The 24,404-nt window shown below is 41.9% G+C and overlaps 1 protein-coding gene across 1 annotated transcript in view; it reads left to right on the top strand.

Annotated features, from left to right (window-relative positions):
- MAP7D2 (MAP7 domain containing 2) overlaps window positions 1-24,404 on the top strand; it is a gene marked incomplete at its 3' end in the record, with an annotated part of 57,879 nt that overhangs the window by 3,084 nt on the left and 30,391 nt on the right. Inside the window, 5 exon segments of the mRNA XM_080718280.1 lie at window positions 7,226-7,337; window positions 11,346-11,456; window positions 14,308-14,430; window positions 18,176-18,330; window positions 21,103-21,230. Of these exon segments, the coding sequence (XP_080574406.1) occupies window positions 7,226-7,337; window positions 11,346-11,456; window positions 14,308-14,430; window positions 18,176-18,330; window positions 21,103-21,230 (629 nt within the window).

The raw sequence follows: 24,404 nt of genomic DNA, 5'->3' as shown, positions 1-24,404 counted from the left end.
AGGGGCCTTTTACCTCTGGGCTATACACCCAGACCTGTTTTTTTGTTTGTTTGTTTTATTTGGAAACAGGATCTCACTAAGTTGATAAAAGCCTCAGGCTGAGGCTGGCTTTGAACCTGTCATACTCCTGTCTCAGCCTCCCAATACTGGGATTACAAGTATGCACTACCATGCCTGACTTTTACTTTTATTTTTTTTAATTTTGAAACAGGGGTTCCCTAAGTTGCTGAGGCTGGCCTTAGACCTGCAATCCTTCTGCCTCAGTCTCCCAAGTACTGGGATTACAGTCATGCACCACCATGCCAGGATCCTTTCTTCTTTTTGTGGTACTGGGGATTGAACCCAGGGGCATTCTAACCCCAAGCTCTACCCCTAGCCCTTTTTATTTTTGTATTCTGTGTGTGTGTGTGTGTGTGTGTGTGTGTGTGTGTGTGTGTGTGTGTTTGGTACTGGAGATTGAACCCAGGGAAATTCTACCTCTGAGCTATACCTTCAGCCCTCTTTTTTATTCTTTATTTTGAAAGACGTTTTCACTAAGTTGCAGAGGGCCTCACTAATTAGCTGATCCTCCCAAGTACTGGGATTATAAGTGTGCGCCACCACGCCCAGCTCCTTTATTTTTTATTGTGTGCCCGGCTCCTTTATTTTTTATTTCGAAGCATGGTCTAAGTTGCTGAGTCTTGCCACGAACCTCTGATCCTCCTATCTCAGTCTCCCAAGCATGCACCCCCCACACCCAGCTTCCTTTCTTCTTTCTAAATTAAAGACATATAATCATGTCCAGAAACACATATAGTCCCATCTTTTTCAAGGAAGTACCCATTAATGGCAATTTATTTTTCTTAGTAAATGAAGGTCTAAACAATGCTCCTAGCCATGGCACACCATTGTTGGCTGCAGTCTGATTTCTATGGCTTTATCTTTCTCCTAGTTCAAGTCCCAGCTCTATCACTAAGCAGCTGGTAGCCAGGAACAAATTACATATCCCCTCTACTTCTGTCTTCTCAGCCTCAGATTGTTACAGGAATTGAAGGAGGCCACTTTTGTGAAAGTGCCCAGCAAAGCACCTAACACAGAGCGAGCTCAGAAATGTGAGGTTCCAGCCAGATGCAGTGATGCACACTTGTAATCCCAGTTCTTGGGAAGTTAAAACAGGAGGATCACAGGTTCAAGACCAGCCTCAGCAACTTAATGAGGTCCTCTTCAGTTTAGTGAGACTCTGTTGCCAAATAAAAGATAAAAAAAAATAGGGCTTGCGGTACAGCTCAGAGGTAGAATACCACTGGGCTCAATTTCTAGTACCCCATACACAAAACAAAGAAATGTGAGGTTCTTTCTTCAGCTGGCCTCTGCTGAAGCAAAGTCAAGAGGGAGCTACCCAGAAGAGATGATAGAAGCCATATTGTGAGAGGCTGTTTCAGTAACTTAGGACAGAGTTCTCCTTTCTCAGCCTGTGTATTTATCATGAGTCACTGGACTCCCTTGTTTTTTCCCATCCTCCATTCTTTGATGACTTAGAGCTTGTCCCCTTCCTTCCAGGCTTCTCTATTTTGATTTTTGACATCCTGCAGAATTGCTGATTCAGGAGAAAGCTTATTGCTGCTTCCAGGAAGGAGCACTAAGTAGGCACGCTAACTGAAGTGCTCAGTTAGGTGCTTCCCGTGCTCCGACACATCCTACAGTGTCACAGGGGTCCACTTTTGAGGCAGTCTCTGTGTATAATTTTCATTTATAGAACATTAGTGTTGGAGGCAGGTTAAATTACGCAGTCAGACCCCTCCTCCTTACCTATGAGGGGATACAGTACCAGATGGTTGGTCCTGCTGCAGCTAAATCTTCAGTGGTTTCACTTCTGCATGATTTTCTACTTGCTTCTGTGCTTTCTTGCATACCTACTGTGAGGGGGGAAAGGAAATGCTGCCTGTTCCTTGTCAGCATAAAGACAAGCTGAGCTTGCTTTTCTCTTCTCCCTGGGCATGGCAGGGCGGGGCTGGGCTGAGGTAGGCTTCTCAAGGTTGTATAGCAACCTAAGGAAGCAGAAGCCTTCCTCTGCCACCTGCTCTCACCCTCATGGCCCCAGGAGACCCAAGTGTAGCTTAGGGATTTGTCACACTCAGCCTGGCCAGATAACCCACTCGTCATTTGCAAGTGTAGCTTCCTGGCTAGTTGTCCTGGAAGATGAGATTTGAAGAAAGCAGCTCCGTGTTCCTCATGCTAAACAGTTAACCATTGCTTGATAGCTAACAAAACCACCAAGTTAGCTCTAAAACAAGACATTTCTGAACCTAAAAAGAAACCTTACTCAGGAAGGCTAGCCACTCTCAGGGGTTTTGGCTGGCAAGGTGCTATGCTGACTACTTGGCTTCCTGGCTGGAGGTAGACATCTGTTTGTAGAGCGAAAAGCTCTCTACAGAGTCCTGCCAAGGACCTCAGGGCCTTGTCCCTGCAATGTCACCCCTTGACACAGAATAATAGTGGAAAACGCATAGCCCTCGGCTCCCGCCTGCCTGCCAGAGACTGCTGTCTGGTTAAGTGTCTGGGTCATGTCCTGCTAGAGGACATTACTCAGCTAGAGCCAGAGCCCAAGGGGTTAAGGATAAGACCCCTGTCCCTTCCTTCCAGTAAGCTCCACCCCGTAGAAGATATTCTAGGAATAAGATTTCCTTCTTTCTTTTTTTTCCTTTTTTTTTTTTTTCAGTACTGGGGATAGAACCCAGGGCATTCTACCTCCAAGCTACACCCCCAGCCCTATATTTTTTATTCTTTATTTTGAAACAGGGTCTCACTGAGTTGCAAAGGGTCTCACTAAGTAGCTGAGGCTGTCCATGAACTGTACTTTTCCTGTCTCAGCCTCCCAAATGCTGGGATTACAAGCGTGCGCCACCACACCCAGCTTCTAGGGATAAGAATTTGCCTTGTCCTTTCCCCATCCTCTCGTCATCAGACGATAAGCCACAGAATCAAAACTTGGCAGGAGTTACAGTATGCAGTTCTTTTTCTTTTCTTTTCTTTCTTTCTTTTTTTTTTAGCTCTGGGGATGGAACTCAGGGGCATTTGACCTCTGAGCTATACCACCTGCCCCATTTTTTATTTATTTTGAAACCAGGTCTCACTAAGTTGCAGAGGGCCTCACTAAGTAGCTGAGGCTGTCTTCAAACCACGATCCTCTGTAGCCTCCTGAATGCTGGGATTACAAGCGTGCATCACCATGCCCAGCTCAGTATGCAGTTCTGATATTTATTAATACTCTTTTTCTAATGTTACTGAACTTTCCTTTTCTTCTCATGTTCAGCCTTTCCTTTAACCAGTAGCTTTCACAATGTGGTCCCAATACAGGCAGCACCTGGGAACTAGTTAGAAATGTAAATTCCTAATGCTGGTCAGTGTGGTGCATGCTTGTAATCCCAGTACTTGGGATGCTGAGACAGGATGATTGCAGGTTCGTGGCCAGCCTCAGGTATTTAGTGAGGCCCTTCGCAACTTAGACCCTGTTTCAAAATAAAGAATAAAAAATAGTACTGGGAGCCAGGCATGGTGGTGCACGCTTGTAATCCAAGTACTTGGAAGGCTGAGACAGGAGGATCTGGGTTCACGGACAGCCTCAGCTACTTAGTGAAGCCCTCCGCAACTTAGTGAGACCGTATTAAAAATAAATAAAGCCAGGAATGGTGGTGCACTTTTATAATCCCTGTGCTTGGGAGGCCTCGGAGACAGGAGGATTGTGCAGGTTGGAAGCCAGCTGCGCTGGCTTAAGAGACCCTGTTTCAAAATTTAAAAAAAGTAAAAAAAAAATAGGTCTGGGAGTATAGCCCGGAAGTAGAAAGGTTTCCAGGAACCCCAGTACCACAGATAAATAGATAATTAATTAATTAATTAATTAATTAAAAAATCGGGCTGGGGATGTAGCTCAGAGGTAGAATGCTCCTGGGTTCAATCCCCAGTACCGTAAAAAAAAAAAAAAAAAAAAAGAGGTCCTGTTAATAATCCTCCTCTTTGAATTCTGATTCAGTTAGTATTAGTAAAGGACTTAGATTAGTGAAGGACCTTAGATTGTAGACTAGCCATCAACTTTGTACAGTTGGAGTGCTCTGATGATATAGGTAATATTCTCATTTTGTAGGTGAAGAATTTGAAGGCCAAGGATGTTAATTTCAGGTCACAGGGCTAAAAACGTAGAGGTGGAATGTGAATCCTTACTTCCTGACTCTAAATCTAAGATTCTTTCCATTTCATCACATCAGTGAACAGAAAGGCGCACACACAAACATTAGGCATATCTAGCTCTACAGGACTAACCTTTAACAAGAGTGTGTTGGAGAAGTTTTGTTTTTAACTTTTGTGGTACTGGGGATTGAATCCAGGGGCATTCTACCTCTGAGCTATACCCTCAGCCCTGTTATTTTTTTTGAAACAGGGTATTGTTGAGTTCTTAAGGGTTCAGTATGCTGCTGAAGCTGGCCTTGAGCCTGTGATCCTCTTGTCTTATCTCTCCAAAAAAATGGTTGATACAAAGAGATTGTGTCTTTTTCTCAGGGACAACTACATTTTATAAGCCTAATTAAGATCCAAAGGATTGACTCTCCAGTGATAGAATTTAGGGCTACTCAGCAGATGTGGGATGGATAACATCCCAAAAAGTGATTGAGCAGTCCAGGAGTAGCTCTGGATTTTGTGAGCATTCTCTTATAATTCTGTCCCCTATATATTTGCTCAGTGGGAAGGCTGGCTCAGTGAAGCTCAGTATTTTGTTTTTATTCTCATCGGACCCCTAGTAGATGGGAAATTGTCTTGTGAAGTCCTAGTGTATAGAAGTCTACCAGAACCCACCCCAAACTGAATTCACTCTAGGTTGAAAGGTTTTCAGACTCAAATTATGTCATTAGTTAAATACTGTTTTTATCCATATAATGAAATACCATCCAGTGCCAGTCTCAGGTGACCCTGTTTCAGGCATCATGGTAGAGAAGTTCTATTTCCTCCAAGCCCTAGCTTTATCTGGCACATCACCAGTGTTGGCCATGAGAATTTAATGGCCCAGTGTCATGAGGCTGAGACAGCCAAGCAATGCACATTCATGAATGTAAAGTGCTGTCCCTAAAGGAGAATACAATTAATAGCCAATATAAATTTGTGTCTTACAAGAGGAAAAAATATCCCACTTTCTGCTCATAAGTCCCTGGAAAGACTTTTTGCAAAAATGTCTTAGAAAAGCTATTCAAGCTACGCATGGTGGTGCATACCTGTAATCCCAGTACTTGAGAGACTGAGATAGAAGGATTAGAGGTTTGAGGACAGCTGCAGCAAGTACTGAGACTCATCAACCTAGCATGACCCCATTTCAAAATCAAAGTAAATAGGTCTGGGGATATACCTTAGAGGTAGAATGCCCCTGGGTTCCATTCCCAGTACTGGGGCGGTGGGGTGGGGGAAGAAAAATGCTATCATCTTGGGTGTGGTAGTACACACTTGTAATCCCAGTACTTGGGGGGGGGCTGAGACAGGAGGGCCACAGGTTCAAGGACAGCCTCAGCAAGTATGACACTCTCATCAACTCAGTGAGACTCTTTCAAAATAAAAATAAAATAGGGCTGGTAAGGTAGCTCATAGGTAGAATGCCTCTGAATTAAATTCCTAGTGTATCTCCCTATCTCTCTCTCTCTCTCTCTCACACACACACATTTTTTTTTTGGTGGGTCTGAGAATGGAACCCAGGGGCATTTGACCTCTGAGCACCCCCTGCCCTATTTTTTATTCTTCATTTTGAAACAGGGTCTCACTAAGTTGCGGAGGGCCTCACTAAGTAGCTGAGGCTGTCCGCGAACCACGATCCTCCTGTCTCAGCCTCCTGAATGCTGGGATTACAGCATGCACTACCACGCCCAGCTCCTTTATATATTTTTAAAGTAAATGAAATAAAGTAGACTTTTCATGTTGCTTAAGTCATGGCTACTCAATTTTTGCTGTCCTAACTGAATTTTGCCCATTTGTTTTTATTAAACCATTAAAAAAATCCTGTCTTTGTATTTTAGAGTCAAACACAATTAGCCACCCGGGCGTGGTGCTGCACACTTGTAATCCCAGCATTCGGGAGGCTGAGGCAGGAGGATGAGGTTCGTGGCCAACCTCAGCTACTTAGTGAGGCCCTTTTCACCTCAGTGAGACCCTGTTTCAAGATAAAGAATAAAAAAAAAACAGGGCTGGGGATGTAGCTTGGAGGTAGAATGCCCCTGGGTTCAATCCTGAGCACTGGAAAAAAAACACAATTAGCCCAGTTCCTGAATTACCTCTGATTTGGAATTTTGGGGGGCTGTACAGAATCATTGTATCAATCAGCCTTGTTTCTGACCTTCTCCAGTGCAGACAGAGAAAAGAGCTGGTATTTGCAGTTTCATTGGGGTAGAGGGTACAGAATTAGAATTCTTTGCTCCATTGCCAAGGACAACTTTCTGAGAAGTGGTAATCTAGTTAATGCAGGAGGGTGAGATTTCTTCTCTGGTTAAAAAATTTAGTTCTTTCTTCTCCTACCCCCAAACTGACCTAACTCTGGGAATGTATAAGTGCTTTCCTTTGTATCCAGAAAGTTCTATACTCTTGTCTCATTTAAAGTTTGAACTGTGCAACATTATCCCTAGAGTACTATTGACAGAAAAGTGTTATAGTGTAGAAAGCAATTGATTCTTCTTTAAGAAATTTAAAGATGAAAAGTAGGGCTTTGCAAAATAGCTTTTAAAATCATGCATCACTCCGGAAAGCTATGTTTAGGGCTGTAAAATCTCAAATCTCAAATTATTTTTAATTTAAATTTTCTCAAATCAGAATGTTTTATGCTTAAAATTAGAAAGGTGCCACAGTTGATTTTGAAGTCAAATTCTAGGTTTTTTACTGTATGAGACAGGCCTCAAAGAGTTAATGCTTGTTGGGCATTATTCTTAAACAAATCAAGGGCTGGCATAGCAGCAGCTTCTCCCCAGGGAGAGGATGGGAGGGGAGGGGACAGGACACAGTGTTTCAGTTGGACAGTCTGTGCTGCCTGCATTGTTTACTCTCCTCCCACCAAAAGGAGCTGGTGTGGCAGAGAAGAGAGCAAATGTGCCTGGTTTGAGGATGCTGAGCACAGAGAGCCCTGTCTGGTGACTTGCCCAGAGCACTGAGGTGGCAGTGCAGTGGGGCTGGGTGGTTGATCTTGTTTTCTGTTGACACCCGATGCTTTGCACGAACTGAGCAGGAGCGGCTGGAGGCGATGATGCGTCGGTCCCTGGAGCGTACACAGCAGCTGGAGCTGAAGAAGAAGTGTTCGTGGGGATCGTCAGGGGCCACGGGACCCGGAGGACGTGATGGTGAGTGTAGAGCTATCCTGCATTGCAGGGCCCCAGTGGGAGATCATGGGCACAGCTAGGTTTCTGCTGGATCTGGGGGATGCTGTGCACAGCTTTTCAGGTACCCTTTTCAGTACCTGAATGTGATGTTTAAAACCGCCAAGCTTCTCGAGTATGCATTTTTCCTGAGGGACAGCTGTGCATTCTTCATGCTAGCAGACAGCAATTGATGTAATAACGGGGCTTTGAGGGAGAGCAAAAGAAAAGAAAATGAATGCAGCACCTGGTTAGCTGGGCTCAGCGAGCAGGTCCAGGGAATCTGATTTCAGGGGAAGGAAATAACAAGAGGCTCAATCACACTCCAGATGTGACCTGGAAAGGCCAAACAGCAGATACCCTCTGAAAATGGCTGGGCTTTTTCTTTCCTCCATATGAATTTCTGTTGCTCTTTGAATTTTTTTCAAGGTGACTTGTTTATTTCATTATCCAGTTCATACTCATCTTTAAATTTTCAAATGCTTACTTTAATGGGGTGACTTTTCACTCTTCAGTGTCATACTATGTTTCAGTGATTTCAGCATTTTATTATGCAGGAGTTGTATACTAGCTCTTTCTGAGAGAAGACATTTATAATATAGCTTCTTAACTTTGCTATGTTGTTTTTTTAGCCTCTGGCAATGAATATACTTTTTTTCTTTTTTGAGAAGTCAACAGCCCATTTGTTACTTTTCTGATTTCCTAATAGAAACTTAAATAGAACACATTGGGACTTTTTTCTTTTACCTCTCTTTGCTCTGATTTTTTGCTGTGTAGGTGAATCAGAAAATACCCCACCCCCTCCTCTAGGTTTAGCAGCCAGCACCCTCCCTCCGGATGCAGGGACCACTGTCGCCGCTGCCGAGTCCACCAACGGTATACCCCAGCATCACCATGCCATAGCGTTTTGTGGAAATTGTGATCACCCTCTTCCATTACTATTGTCTGTCTCAAACACTCTTACGATTGATTTCTTAGTCTGACCTGTTACTACTTTTTTTTTCTAGAGATGTGAATGGCAAACCCATATTTCTTTGTTCCTCTGTCATCATGGAGCTGTGCATGCCTTATGTCTACTGTCCTGGAGACATTTCATCCTTCAGCTCACCAACTATACTTAAAAATCTCGTCATTGCTTGATTTTTGTGCATTTAGATCTTGAATAATCTCATTATTCATGCTTTAAGCATTAAGTAGTAGAGCATTCTGATCACTTCTGGTGAAAAGCCAGAATTCACAGTTTTCAATGGAATGTTTGGGCTTGGTGTTAATGTGACGGATTCCAGAAGTGTTTGAGAGGGAGTGGTTAGAGTGTTTGTTAGTACTAACTGGAAATCAAAATAGAGAACCTGGCTCTGTGCTTGATTTTATTTCTCTAAAAGGCTCTCTGTGGAATGGAGATGTAGCTCAGCAGGAGAGTGCTTCACTAGCATGTACAAGACTGGGTTGGATCTCAGAAACACAAAACAAGTTAAAAGACTCTGTTTTGGATGTAGACCTGGGAAAGTCTTATGGTCTAGATTAAGAATAGAACTAGCAAAATTTTGTTGCTCTTTAATAATTACTTTAGAAAGTCAACCCATCTCAACTGGCAAAAAAGATATAAAGGTGATGTAATATTTTCCAGCATTACAGAGTTCATATTACCAGTAGGAATAAGTATCCTCAGTTCCTGGCCTTTCTTTAACAAAAAATTTCCTTAGTAACACAAATTTTGTTTAACGGGCTGAGTTACTACCTATAGTTTAGGCACTGGGCTTCCCCCACAGAGGGGTATGAGTCGAGTAATCACCCATTGGGAATCAGCACCCCAGGTCAGGACCAGGATTAGGTGAGTGTGGTACTTAGGCACACAATTAAAGGGGATGCCAAAATATCATTAATCAAAATAATATATTTTTGATACTGAGTATTAAACCCAGGGGCATTCTACCTCTGTGCTCTACCCTCAGCCCTCTTTATTTTTTATTTTGTTTGTGGGAAGGGAATCAAAGAAGCCTACCTTTCTTTCTACAGTGCAGGGATTAGATTTTTTTTTAATATTTTGAAATAGGGTCTTAAGTAACTTGAGAGTCTCAGTAAATTGCTGAGGCTGGCCTCCAGCCTACAATCATCCTGTCTTAGCTTCCCAAATATTGGGATTATGAGAGTATACTGTTGTACCCAGCAAGATAAAATAGCATTTTATTGGAATATTTTTAAAAGTCAAAATTGAAGCTATGCTTGGTGGTACACTCCATTACTTGGAAGGCTGTGACAGGAGAATTGCAAGTTCAAGGCCAGCCTCAGCAACTTAGCAAGACCCTGTTTTAAAATAAAAAGGGGTAGAGGTAGTATAGCTCAGAGGTAAAATGCCCCTGGGTTAAATTCTCTGTACCATTAAATTAAATTAATATAAAAAATCCATTGTGAACAAAATATTTAATTTCAAAAGATCATTGTCGTGCTGAGCTGTAGCAAAATCTGAGGCAAAACAGAAAACATGCACTCTATATAATTTATGGCTTATGTCATTTTAATTGTTCCTTATTTTTCTAGAATATTAAAGTAGTTAAACATATTACAAGTTGAAAAGTCGGAGTATTAAAATTCGAAGCAGCCAGGCATGGTAGTGTACTCCTATAACCTCAATGCTTGACAGGCTTGATAGGAGCCTCACAGGTTCAAGGCCAGCCTCAGCCACTTAGCAAGAACCTGTTTCCGAATTAAAAAAAAAAATGAAGCCAGGAATGGTGGCGCATGCCTGTAATCCTAGTACTTGGGAGTCGGAGACAGGAAAATCATAGGTTTGTGACCGGCCTCAGCAACTTACTGAGACCCTGTTTCCAAATAAAAAATAAAATAGGGCTGGGGGAGTATTTCAGAGGTGGAATGCCCCTGGGCTCTATCCCCAGTACAAAAAAGAAGTATTTTTTCTTTTATTTTTTAAAACATTGCCAGGTATAGTGTCACACACCTATAATCTCAGCTACCTAGGAGGCTGAGGCAGGAGAATGACAAAGTCATGGCCAGCCTGAGTAACTTAGTGAGACCCTGTCTCAAAATGAAAAAAAAAAACTGGGTTGGGGGTATAGCTGAGTGGTAAAGCATACTGGGGTTCAATCACCAGTGCCACAATTTTTTTCAAAGCATTTTAAGTTTAAATATTTTATGTATCCTCATTATAAACTTAGTATAGTTTGACTTCACCTTAAATTAATTAAAAATTCTTAAGGTTATCACTTGATCAATAGAAAAAGACATAAAAGTCCTCATTTGAAAACAAGATGAGCAGAGAAGTTAGATTTTGTAAATATCATAGATGAGTTTGCTTCCTCTACAGCCATGGGCACACATTTTCCCCATTGCCTCAGTGCACTATTAGCACCTCTGGTGGCTGTAATGATTTGAGGAATCAATCTGGAATTATGATGGAATATAAGAACACCAAACTAGGGTCTTATGTTAAAATCCTAATCATAAACTGTTAAAAGCATCTGTGAAAGGGCCATTTTGAGCCAATGTCTTAGCAAGAGGTCATTCGACTTTAAATACAGCCCTTTATATTACAAATTGCATCCACCTCCAACCTGAGCCACAGATAACTTACTTCAGGAAAAGTTCAGTTTCAACACACATAGCCTCAGTCAGAGCATGAAGCAGTTCTAGTAGTGATTTGTCTCTGGGTCCAAGTTGGTTTTGTTTTTGTGTGGTGTGAATATATTTAAAAATCCCCAGTTACAAGGAAATGATGTGGAATTAGCATGGCTTTATTCAAATTTGAGTGAAGTTGAATTTGAAATTGAAGAGAATATAGTAAAGAATGTGCAGCTGCTGTGGCCTGGGCATTTCCAGATGAGGGCAGTGAGATACTAGGATGATGGAAGCAGAGAGTGCTGCTATGCCACAGCAGTTTGGAGGTGTGTGGATGAGGACATGAAGGCCACTTTGGGATATGTGTTTCTCGGTCTACAGTGTTGTGAATACCAATGTCTTTAATGCATTTCTCTGCAGCATGTGACAAACTTTCAACATCAACCATGAATTTGCCAAAGCAGACGGAGCCTCCCATGAGTAAACGCCTGTCTTCATCGACCGTGGCAATATCCCATTCCCCAGACCGAGGCAAGTGAACATGTAGATCTAGTCTCTCCACTTTGCTTCTTTCTGGTGTGAGCATCTTCATGTTGGACTTTGCGAGAGCCCCCCTTTGAGCCTTCTGCAAATGACACTATTGTCCTAGCCTTGTGATCTGAGTGTGAGCTCCCCAGGCCTTGCTAACTAAGACTTTGGAAGGTGGCATTGCTCCTTAGAGCCAAGTTGTTGTTGAGTAGGGATAGGAATTGCTTTTTTCCCAGTCTGAAAGAAACTGTTCCACTTTCTACAGGAATATAGGAGTTTAAGAAGTACCTGCCTGGTCAGTGATGAGATGCAGTTGTTAGCCAGAAAGAGCAGAATTGGTGAGTCAGTTAGCTGGGTGACTGCTATGTGAGAAAATGGAGCTCTGTGGTTGTCTATGGTTTGTAGGTCTGTCCATTCTGTAGATAAAAACAGGAGCACAAAAGTAAAAGGAGGCCTCTAAAAAAGAAAAGGATGGGTAGCCTTTTCAGGCACTGTTTTGAGTTAGGAGATATATATAGGACACATGCAGGCTCCAGAACCTGAATAGATGTTCTAACCAAGGCTCAGAGGCGTCATCGGAAACCTGAATGTATACCCTTCGCAGTATGTAGGTTAAGGAAGGGAACGTGTTCATGTGTTAAATGCACTACTGAAGGAGTGTCAGCCACCAAAAGAGTACTGAGCATGCCAAATCATCACCCAGGGGTGAGCAGGAGTGTGTTGAGGACTCGGAAGAGGCCAGTGTGCCTTTCTGGTTGTTGTTCACTGCCATTGACCTCAGCCCTTCTATCACGGAGGCATAGCACGTATGTCAGTCCCTATGAGTGTCAGTATGCTGCAGCTTTCTGAGGCAGTTTATGGCTAAGCACCAGGAACATGGGACAAATTAAAAGTTGGATGAGAAAACAGCTATACCAGACTCTGTACAGCAAGTCCATTACTAAGTGTATTCCATGTTTTCATTAATTTATATGGTTACAGAGTTAAAATGCATTGACTAACATCTAAACATAAAAATACGTTATATATTATCGACAATTATCTGCTGATTATAAATTTTTTAAAAATTCTTTTTTTGGTGGTACTGGGGGTGGAACCCAGAGGCTTTCTACCTCTGGGCTATACTCCCAGACCTATTTTATATTTTATTTAGAAACAGGGTCTCGCTAAGTTGCTGAGAGCCTCATTAAGTAGCTGAGGCTGGCTTCGAACCTGCACGATCCTCCTGTCTCAGCCTCCCAAGCGCGGGGATTACAAGCATGCGCCACCATGCCCAGCTTAAATTTAAAAATTTTAATCTCAAAACCATTTACTAGTTAATAGACATACAAAAGAATACAAAGTAATTGTATCTATTGCCATATAATACATTCTAAAGCCAGGCATGGCAGCACTTGCTTTTAATTCCAGTACTTAGGAGGATGAGATAGGAAGATCACAGGTTCAAGACAATCTCAATAAGTAGTGAGATTCATTAACCTAGTGAGACCCTGTTTCAAAATTAAAACCAAATAGGACTAGGGATGTAGCTCAGAAGTAGAATTCCTCTGAGTTCAATCCTCAGTATCAAAATATACATACATACATGTATTATGTATGTATATGTATGTATATATATTTCAAAATTATCAAAATATTTTGATCATTGAATTTTAGATTATGAATCCAATTATCATTCATTAAAGCTGATAACCAGTTGGTTGTTATTATGTTTGTGCTCCTAATTTTTTATTCTTTTTAATTTTTTTGGTGGTACTGGGGTTCCTGGAAGCCCTTCGACCTCCGGGCTACACTCCCAGACCTATTTTTTTTTATATTTTTATTTGGAAACAGGGTCTCTTAAGCCAGCAAGACTGGCTTCGAACCTGTGCAATCCTCTTGTCTTCGCCTTCCAAGCACAGGGATTACAAGCATGTGCCACCACGCCCGGCTCTAATTTTTTATTCTTATGTGGAAAAAGTATTAAGGGATCTATTTTTATACTATTAGAGGATGACATTTCATTTTAAAATGAGTGTGTTATAAAGCTGGGCATGGTGGCGCATGCTTGTAACCCCAGCATTTGGGAGGCTGAGAGGAGGATCGCACGTTTGCAGCCAACCAACCTCAGCTACTTAGTGAGGCCCTTTGCAACTCAGTGAGACCCTGTCTCAAAATAATGAATAAAAAATAGGCCTGGGGGTGTAGCTCGAAGGTAGAATGCTCTTGGGTTCCATCCCCAGTACTGCAAAAAAAATATTAGTGTTATGAACTATTTCTTAGGACCTAAAATGAGTGGAGTTTTTTTGTGGTACTTGAGATTGAGCCAAGGAGCATTCTACCTCCAAGTTTCACTCCCTCCCCTATTTTTTATTCTTTATTTTGAAACAGGGTCTCACTAAGTTGCAGAGGGCCTCACTAAGTAACTGATGCTGGCCCTGAATCTGCAATCCTCCTGTCTCAGCCTCCCAAGTACTGGGATAACAAGCGTGTGCCACCACGCCCAGCTTAAAATGAGTGTTTTATATGTGTAATATTATTTTCAGTGTTAAGCCTATTTGGTGAGTAAAAGAGTCTATATTAACATCTTGGGAGATGGGATAATTCTCTTCAAGTAATACAGGTCACTGTACTATAAAAGCATGTTCAGTGAATTCTGGTGACTGAGAGAATGAATGCATTCTCCGAAATTCTAAATGGCGTATCATTGTGGTTTATTTAATTGTGATGAACACCAAAGCCATCCTTTGTTAGAATATTTTTGTTTTCCACATTTGTTCTACCACCCAGCATTTAATTTGCATCATGCATTGTTATTTAAACATTTTTGTTTTAATTTTGCTTTTTAAAATTTTCATTTGATTCCGTCCCTCAGCTCATCGCATGCACCTTAGTCCCATGGAATCCTTTCTTGTTATGCGACTGTTGACACCCACACAGGCTTCTTTAGCCAGAAGCAGAAGTGCACTCATGCTCCCTGAGCAGGCCAATGACTCAGGTAAAAAGAGGCCAAGCTTGGTGACACAGGAAAATGTCCAAAGCAATGTTGGTCGGCCTGGGATTTATTCCTGAATTTTTGTATTTTGCTTCCCATTTGCTGGCTTTGTGAAATATCTTCAATGGGTAATAATATTTTATTTTGCACACCGGGGTTTTGCTACTGCTATGTTTCTTTTAAGTGCCATGGAGATGAGTAAATTATGTTGATTAATATACATTAGGGAAAAATCTGTTTGTTGATCTACAGATATTAATAGACTTTTCTTAGGAGCTGGTTTGGCAAAGTAGCCTGTAGGCTAGAGAGACTGGGCTTCCATAGCCAGCTCTACAATTCACTAGCTCTTTCTAATTTGAGTAAGTTAATTAACTTTTCTTAGTCTCAGTTTGCTTGTCAGTAAAATGGAGTTATTTTAATTGTCACAAGGATTAAATGAGACAGTAATATAAATATAGCACGGTGATTGACACAGATGAATAGCCCAACAATTTCTAGAGCCTTGCCACTCAAATGGCAGTATCATCTAGGAGCTTTGTAGAAGGCCAGTACTTGGGCCTCCCCCAATCCACATGTTAACATCTGACAAAACACTGATCCAGACCATCAAAGTCTTGCCTTTACCAAATCAGATCAAATCTTCATGTTAGGATTCATGAGGGCTGGTGTTCTTTGTTTGTAGATAAAGCAATGTTGTGTCCACATAAGGTCAGGTCTGGTTTCCTTTCCTGAGCTAGAGTATATTTAGTAAAGTAACATATAAATGACATAATATATCGAGTTGTAGTTGCTTCTGCAAAATCTTACTATTTCTGCAATGAAAATAAGCAAAAAACTAATAAGCACATGTAAAGATGCTCCACATCATTAGCATTAGAGAAATGCAACTCAAACCCACAATGAGATACCCCTTCATATCTAAAAGTCGGCGAAAACTTTTTTGGTTTTGCTACTAAGGATTGAACCCAGGAGCATTCTACCTCTGAGCTAGACTTTCATCCCTGTTTTTATTTTTTATTTTTTGCGGCACTGGTGATGGAACCCAGGGGCATTATACCTCTGAGCGACACCCCCAGCCCAATTTTATCCTTTATTTTTTAAAACAGGGTCTCACTGAGTTGCAGAGGGCTTCACTAACTAGCTGAGGCTGTCTTCAAACCATGATCCTCTTGTCTCAGCCTCCCAAATGCTGGGATTACAAGTGTGCGCCACCAAGCCTGGCTTATTTTTTATTTTGAAACAGGGTATTGCTGAGTTGCTGAGACTGGCCTTGAACCTGTATTCCTCCTGTCTCAGCTTCCTAAGTACTGGGATTACAGGAATGTGGCACATACCTGGCTGCCAAACTTTTAAAAAGGAAAAGAAAAACTTTTGGCGAAGGTGTAGGTATTCCAGACCTTTTACACAGTGCTGGTAGAAATGCAAAATAGTGCAACTCCATAGAAAGCAGCCTGACAGTTCCTTAGAGTTAAACATGGACTTACCATATGACTCAGCAAGTCCACTCCTAGGTATAGAACTAAGGAAACTGAAAGCATAGAGTCCACACAAAAACCTGCACACAAATGTTCTTAACAGCATTGTTCAGAGTGGCAACAAAGTGGAAACAATGCAAAGAGCCCATGATGAGTGGATAAACAAAACATGATATATCTGTAAAGTGGAATATTATTCAGCTCTAAAAAGAGTGGCGTACTGATAGGTGCCACATGATGCCCGAGCCTGAAAACATGCTACATGAGAGAAGGCAGTCACAAAAGGCCATACATTTATATGATTCCACTTATGTGAAATGTCCAAAGTAAGCAAATCCATAGAGACAGAAAGTAGATTAATAGTGATCAGAGACTATGGGAAGGAAGAAAGAAATGAGGGTGATTGCTTAATGGTTATGATAAAGGGTTTCTTATTTTGTTGTAATAATATTATAATAATATATTATAACCCCAGTACTTGGAAGAATGGAAGAGGAGGATTAAACGTTCAAGGCCAGTCTCAACAACTCAGAGAGGCCCTCAGCAACTTAGTGAGATGTTTCAAGATAAAAATGAAATAAAATAGAGTATACTCTGAGGTATACTCAGAGGCAGAATACCCCTGGGTTCCATCCCCAATACCACACAGACAAAATATATATCAGTTATGAAATTGGTTCTGACTTCATTATACTCAGAGTTTAAGTTCCAAACCACCGACTGATGACAAAAAAAGTAAGAAAATTGTTTCCTAGTATTACTTGGAGGAGAAAACAAAAACCAAAGGCAGTACCTAGTCAATACTTTCCTATTCTCTTGGAGTTGTAATAGTCATCTTCAAATTCCATGGGCAACTTATACCTCTCACAACAGATAACAACCTGGCTCTTACCATGGATGGCCCCATAACCACCCAAGCACCAGATTCATCATCCTTCCTTTCCTAGACAGTGCTTTTAGCACATCTCAGTGAATCAGGTTTATTCTAGTGAGTCCCACTTTTGACACCAATTCTTTTGGGGGCCCCTGAAACTATTTCATAGTTTGATGATTCACCAGAAGAATGAAGAGTATTCAGGATAGTTACACTCAAGTATGATTAATTATAGTAGGATACAAAACAAAATTTGCAAAGGGAAGAGGTACATGGGGAGAAGTCCAAGGGACCAGGTGCACGTATCCAAGGGTCCTTTCCTAACAGAATCACACCAAATGTGCTTAATTCCCCAACAATGAGTTATGACAAACATAAAATATTGCCAACTAAGGAAGCTCTTTACTGGGGACTGGTAATGTTGGTACCCTATACCAAGGACTCACCCAGATTCCAGATAGCTAGAATGTATTCTCTTTTTTTTTCACTCTCTCCTTCTCTCTTTCTTTCTTTCTCTCTCTCTCCTTCCCACCCCTTCTCTCTTTCTCTCTTGCAGTACTGGGGATTGAAACCAGGGGCCGTTCTACCTCCCAGCTACACTCCCAGTATTATTTTTTATTTTTATTTTTAATTTTATTATTATTTTTGTGGTACTGGGGGTGGAACCCAGGGGCCTTCTATCTCCAAGCTATACCACCAGCCCTACTTTTCTTTATTCTTTATTTGTTGTTGTTGTTGTTCTTTTTGTTGTTGTTGTTTTTGTTTGTTTGTTTTTTGGTGGTACTGGGGATGGAACCCTTCTCGGGCTACACTTCCAGACCTATTTTATATTTTTTATTTGGAAACAGCGTCTCTTAAGCCAGCGTGGCTGGCTTCGAACCTGTGTGATCCTCCTGTCTCTGCCTCCCAAGTACTGGGATTATAAATGTGTGCCACCATGCCTGGCTAGAATATATTATTTGTATAAATGATTTAGGTACTCACCAGTTAATGGTAGCAGTCTTCCTAAAATCTAAGTTCCTTGACACTTGCCAAGAGCAGCCTTGTAAGCAGCCCTTTCCAAGGACAGCAGTCAGGACTCTTCGGTTTGTTCTTCCTACATAAGTAAACTGAGATTTAGAGAAGTTAAAGTAACCTGCCCAAGGCGATCTGGCTATAAAGTGCTGCAGTGCGAGCTCTGACTAGTTCCAAAGTACATACTTATAACCACTGGAGTGAACTTGAGTCTGGGACCCTTACGTTGGGGTCCATTTTGTGCACAATAGAAAAGTAGTATTTTGAAAATGTGGATTGCTCATGTTACATTTTAATAGATGTGTGGTGTTCTTCCCAATTTCCACTCTCCTTGCTTTTCCATCTGTGCTTCTGTCTGTCTGGCTGTTACACCGTAACTCTCTAGTATCCCATGCCTATCCTCATGTAGCTCCTGGTGGCCCTCTTAAATCTTCATACAAGTCTTCTCCCACCCGAACCATCGAGAAGAAGAAGGCCACATCTACATCCGGCGTAGGAGATGCAGCGAAAGGAGCTACTGCGGGAGCAGAGGCCTCTTCGGTAGGTTTAAACACACTCACTCTCCCCTCCTGACTGGGTGTATGTGACAATCGGGTTACTTCCTACCCTTGGCCTGGGCTCTCTGTTTCTGTCAGACTCCAGGGACTGCTCAAGGGGTAGATTTGCTTTAAATTTTTATCCAGTCTTTGAAAATCCTCAACTCTTTGTACCTCCCTAAATTGTAGTGCCTTGTAGCAGATTCCAAATGACATCCTTCTTGTAGCCTGCTCTCCAAAGGACAGGAGTCAGTACAACTGTTGTGTTTTCTCTGCTTTTATTTGCATGTGTGTATATGTTTGTGTGTGAGTGCTTGCGTGTGTGCGTGCTCACAGTACTGGGGATTGAACCCAGAGGCATTCTACCTCCTACCTATACTTTCAGCAGTTTTTATTTTTTGTTTCAAAACAAGGTCTTGCTAGGTTGCTAAGAGTCTTGCTAGGTTGCTGAGGCTGTCCCCAAACCTGTAATCTTCCTGTCTCAGCCTTCCAAGTACTGGAATTACAGGTGTGTGCCACCATGCTCAGCTTCTCTGCTTTTTAAAGGATATCTCTATCTGGGCCAGTTTAGGCTCTACAGGTAATTAGAACTGAGGTTAAGTTATTATCTGCTACATAGCAAAATTTTCCAAACCATATTAGCTTAAAAATAACAAATAAGCAGCATGTGGTGGTGCACACTTGTAATCCCAGTACTTTGGAGGCTGAGACAGGAGGATTGGGGTTTGCAGACCGCCTCAGCTACTTAGGCCCTCTGCAACTTAGTGAGACCCTGTTTCAAAATAAAGAATAAAAATAGGGCTGGGGGTGTAGCTAAGAGGTAGCATGCCACTGTGGTCAATCCCTAGTGCAACAACAACAACAAAAAAAAAATAAAAGAAAAAATAAATTCAGGTAAGGGTATAGCTCAGAGATAGAACACCCCTGTTTTCAACCTCCAGGACTCCCCCCTCACACACCCAAAATATTATCTTAGAGGTTATTTTTGTGTTTGTGGTACTTGGGCAGGGGCAATCTACTTCTGAGTTATACCCCCAGCCACTTTTTATTTTGAAACACTGTTTCACTAAATTACTCTATGCTGGTTTTAAACCTGCGATTCTAGAGCCTCCTAAGTACTAGTATTACAGGCATGTGTCACTGTACCTGGCTCCTGTTGGCCATTTTTTTTTGTGTGTGTGTGATATTGGAGATGGAACCCAGGGGCTTTCTACCTCCAGGTTATACTCCCAGGCCTATTTTATATTTTATTTGGAAACAGGATCTCACTAAGTTGCTGAGAGCCTCACTTAGTAGCTGAGGCTGGCTTCGAACCTGTGCAATCCTCCTGTTTCAGCCTCCAAGTACTGGTATTACAAGCGTGAGCCACCACGCCTAGTACCTATTGGCCATTAAAAAAAAAAAAACATATTTTCTTTTAAAATTTATTGTGGCCCTGAGATTCTTCTTCTTCTTCTTCTTTTTAATCCCCGTGGGTCTGGGGATGGAATCCAGGGGTATTCAACCTCCGAGCTACAACCACTGCCCTATTTTTTATTCTTTATTTTGAAATAGGGTCTCACTAAATTGCGGAGGACCTCACTAAGTAGCTGAGGCTGTCTGCAAACCGTGATCCTCTGGTCTCAACCTCCCGAATGCCAGGATTACAAACGTGCACCACCACGCCCGGCTTACCCTGAGATTCTTAAAAGAGAAGTGAATATATCCAATTTTTGGATTTTTCTGTAGAATGGATTATTTGAGAGAAGGCTGACATTTGTGGATGTGGGGGCCCAATGAGGATTTGTGAAAGAACAGTAGGGAGAGAAGGGAACTAATCCTCATATGATACTTTCTGCAGGCCACACTCTGATGTCTGTTCCCCTCTTCCTTCTGCTGGGAGACATGAAAGGGGAGGGAAATAGAGAGGAATGGTTGGGTCACGGTCCCCACTCTACCATGTGTGCTGTCAGGATCTACAGCTCATCATCTTGGATGTAATAACCACATTCTTACTCACTTGTAACCTTTATAGTGGGTATAATGTTTTTATACTCTTGCTAGTTTCTTTATGTCCAGAACCATAATTAGATTCTGTTGGTAGGTCTTGGTAAAAGAACAAGGAGGGAAAGCTGTATGATGTTGAGGCTGAAAATTATCATTTTTACTGGATAACCTAAAAGTGATGACATCATGGTGTCTCTCCACAAAGTTCCTGTCATGTGAAATATTATAACTCTATATTAATCATATTTATTTATTGATACATTTTTACTATATTGGGGATCGAACCCAAGGTTGTTCTACCTCTGAGCTGTACTCCCAGCCCTATGGTTTTATTCCTTTATTTTGAAACAGGGTCTCACTAAGTTACAGAGGGCCTCCCTAAGTAGCTGAGGCTGGCTGTGAGGCTGTGATCCTCCCATTGCAGCATCCCAAGTACTGGGATTACAAGTGTGTACCACCATACCAGGATTATATTGATTGCTTTTTTTTTTTTTTTTTTTTTTGGTGGTGGTACTGGAGTTCCTGGAAGCCCTTCTACCTCCGGGCTACACTCCCAGACCTATTTTATATTTTTGAAACAGGGTCTCTTAAGCCAGCGCGGCTGGCTTCGAACCTGCGCGATCCTCCTGTCTCCGCCTCCCAAGCGCGGGGATTACAAGAGTGCGCCACCACGCCCAGCTATTGATTGCTTTTAAAGAAAGATGTACATCATTTCCATCTGGTATTTTCAGAAATTGTACAGTTAATGCCAGTAATGAGCTGTGGCGGTCCTATTCTGTGTCCTTTACAGGTAGAGAAGGTGAAGAAGGGACAGCGAGTGACAACTTCCATACCCAATGTGAACCTTGGGTCCCCGGTGAAAAGATGTGAGGTTCCTGGAGTCCTTCCTAAGAGATCATCTTCTCCTGTGATATCCAAGTAAGCATCTATTCCCTTTGTCAGGTAGTCAGATAATTGAGAGCCCATTGGTGGGGTTTGGTGCCATTCACCATTTTGCTCCTTCTCCTCGATGAGGCATGGCCAGCTCGGAGAGTGAGCGGAAGAAATGCTGCCCCTCGAGCTACTCACACTGACTTCATATATCTTTTGGGTAAACAATGGGCCATTAAGGGGGTTGTTGCATGGTAAATACCAGACTGTTATTTTCTGGATTTGATTTTCTGAAATTCCTTGGCCGGTCGGTCGGTCGGTCTGTCTGTCTGTCTGTCTGTCTCTCTCTCTCTCTCTCTCTCTCTCTCTCTCGTGTGTGTGTGTGTGTGTGTGTGTGTGTGTGTGTGTGTGTGGTGGGGATTGAACCCAGGGCATTCTACCTTTGAGCTACTTCCCCAGCCCTATTTTTTATTCTTTATTTTGAAATGGTCTCACTGAGTTTTAGAGGACTCTAAGTAGCTGAGGCTGGCCTCAAACCTGCAATCTTCCTGTCTCAGCCTGCCAAGATAGAATGCCCCGTGGTTCAGGCCCTTTGCAACTCAGTGAGACCCTGTTTCAAAATAAATGATAAAAAATAGGACTCAAGGTGTGGCTTGGAGGTAAAATGCCCCCGAGTTCTATCCCCAGTACCCCCCCCCCCACACACACACATGCAAATGTGAAACTAGGTTCCATGGTGTGTGCCTATAATCCCAGTACTCGGGAGGTTGAAATGGGAGGATCACAGATTTGAGACTAGCTTCAACAACTTGGTGAGACTTTCAGAAACCTAGCAAGTTCCTGTTTCCAAAAAGAAGTTTAAAAGAGTTGGGAGTCAGGCCTAGTGATACAGGTTTGTAATGTCAGTAGTTGGGAGGCTGAGACAGAAGAATCATAGGTTCAAAGCCAGTCTTCAGCAACTTATCGAGGTTCTTAGCTACCTAGTGAGACCCTGTTTCCAAATAAGAAATAAAAAGAATTGGCCAGGCATGATGGTGCACGCTTGTAATTCCAGTGCTTGGGAGGCTGAGACAGGAGAATCGCGCAGGTTCAAAGCCAGCCTCAGCTACTTACTGAGGCTCTCAACAAATTAGTGAGACCCTGTTTCCAAATAAAGTGTAAAATAGGCCTGAGAGTATAGCCCAGAGGTAGAAAAGTCCCTGGGTTCCACCCCCAGTACCCCCCCCCACACACACACACAGAATTGGGCTGGGAGTGTAGCTTGGAGATAAAATGACTCTGGATTCAAACCCCAGTACAAAAAAAGGGAGAGTTGGGGGTGTATCCCAGAGGTAGAATGCCCCTGGATTTAATCGCCAGTACTATAAAAACTAAAGTAAACATATGGTAAAATGATTTTTTTTAAAGTAAGAAAATGTCAGACAAATATTTCAGGGTGGTGATAGCCTCTGAGTGTGGAGGAGAAGGATTATATCAAGGAGGAATACATAGAAGATTCCAGCATAACGATGGTGGCTTTCTTTTGGAATACGCATATAGGTGTTTGTTATATGATCCGTTATACCTTGCATTTTTTTGGTTTGTTTTTGTTTTTTGTGGTACTGGAGATTGAACCCAGAGGAATTCTGTCTCCAAACTACACACCCAGCCCAATTATATTTTTTGTCACCACACCCAACTATCTTAAACATTTTATACACATAAGCATTCTTTGGCATACTCACTATTGAAGAAAGACTAAATAAAACACCTGCTTGGTATTTTATATGGTGTCACACAAAATAAAATTACAGAATTTGCAGGAGAATGGGTGGAACTGGAGAACATGCCAAGCAAGATGAGCCCGAGTCAGAAATCAAGGTCTGCATGCTTTCTTTCAAATATGGAAGGCAGGAAAAAGAAAAGGAAAGGGAGCCCTGTTTATTTTTGACATTCCCTTTCTGCAGACCAAGTAATGCGATTTTTAAAGCACACTGAAATGATGTGGCTTTGAAAGGGGACTTAGCCCCTTTGAATTCCCATCCAGAAGCTCAGATGAGTCGTGTGATTAGTGATCCTTTTTCCTGTGGCCTCCTAAGCTCTGATAGTGCATTGTTCTCCTCCATGATCTCAGATAAATTAAGCCACAGTTGGGTGGCTATGCATATTAATAGCATTGCCCTTTTCAGCAGCCAAGTTTATTTTTATTGTTCATATTGCTGAGTATTTGTGTGGGTTTTTGAAAACTAGCTTTAGCAACGTTCTTAAAGATATATATGGAGTATAGCTTTCTTCCTGTAACCTAGATATGAGAAATCAAGTGTGGCCAAATGGATTTACCCAGCATGTTTCTGCCTCTGAGTATTGATGTTGCCTGTATTTCTGGTTTTCAGTATGAAATATTCTCATGCTTTTTGTGTATGTGGTACTAGGGGTGGAACCCAGGGGCTTTCTACTCCTGGGCTGTACTCCCAGACCTATTTTATATTTTATTTGGAAACAGGGTCTCACTAAGTTGCTGAGAGCCTCACTAAGTAGCTGAGGCTGGCTTTAAACCTGTGCGGTCCTCCTGTCTCAGCCTCCCAAGTGCTGGGATTACAAGCGTGCACCACCATGCCCAGCCTTATTCTCATGGTTTTAATATTACTAGAAATATATTCTAAACTGTTTTGGTTATTATAATAGATAATGTTTCGATTACCAATTTCCCAGTCTTAACGAAACTCCCAGATTTATTGGCCTGCATGGACAATTTAATATTAATTCTTTCAGTTCTATGACTTGAGCTTACTGAGATATTGTTAAATTGCGGAAGCTGTCCTCAAACCTGCAAGCTTCCTTTCTCAGTCTGCCAGTATTGGGGATTACAAGTGTGTGCCACCAGGCCCAGCTAAGTCTTTTTATTTTGACCTTTTGAACTTTACAGAAGAATTGTTAAGAGTAGAACAAAGAACTTGTGTACACGCATCACCCTGTGTTAATATTTAGCAATTTGCTTCATCATTTCTATCCCACCACTTTCATTCACAGTCTCATTCACTCTCCAAGGACATAAACACACACATGCATGCATACTCAGATTTCTCCCAGAACCATTGAGAGTAAGTTGCAGACATCATGCCCCTTACTCCTAAGAACAAAGACATTCTTTCACATACCCTCAGAGCAGTTTTGAAAATCAGAAAATTTTAACTTTGAGTTGGTATTGTTAATTTATATGATATATGCGGTATTTTGCTGAGC

This window comes from Muscardinus avellanarius (genome assembly GCF_963383645.1).
Source record: "Muscardinus avellanarius genome assembly, chromosome: X".
Lineage (NCBI taxonomy): Eukaryota > Metazoa > Chordata > Mammalia > Rodentia > Gliridae > Muscardinus > Muscardinus avellanarius.
This window is presented reverse-complemented; position numbering and strand designations above follow the sequence as displayed.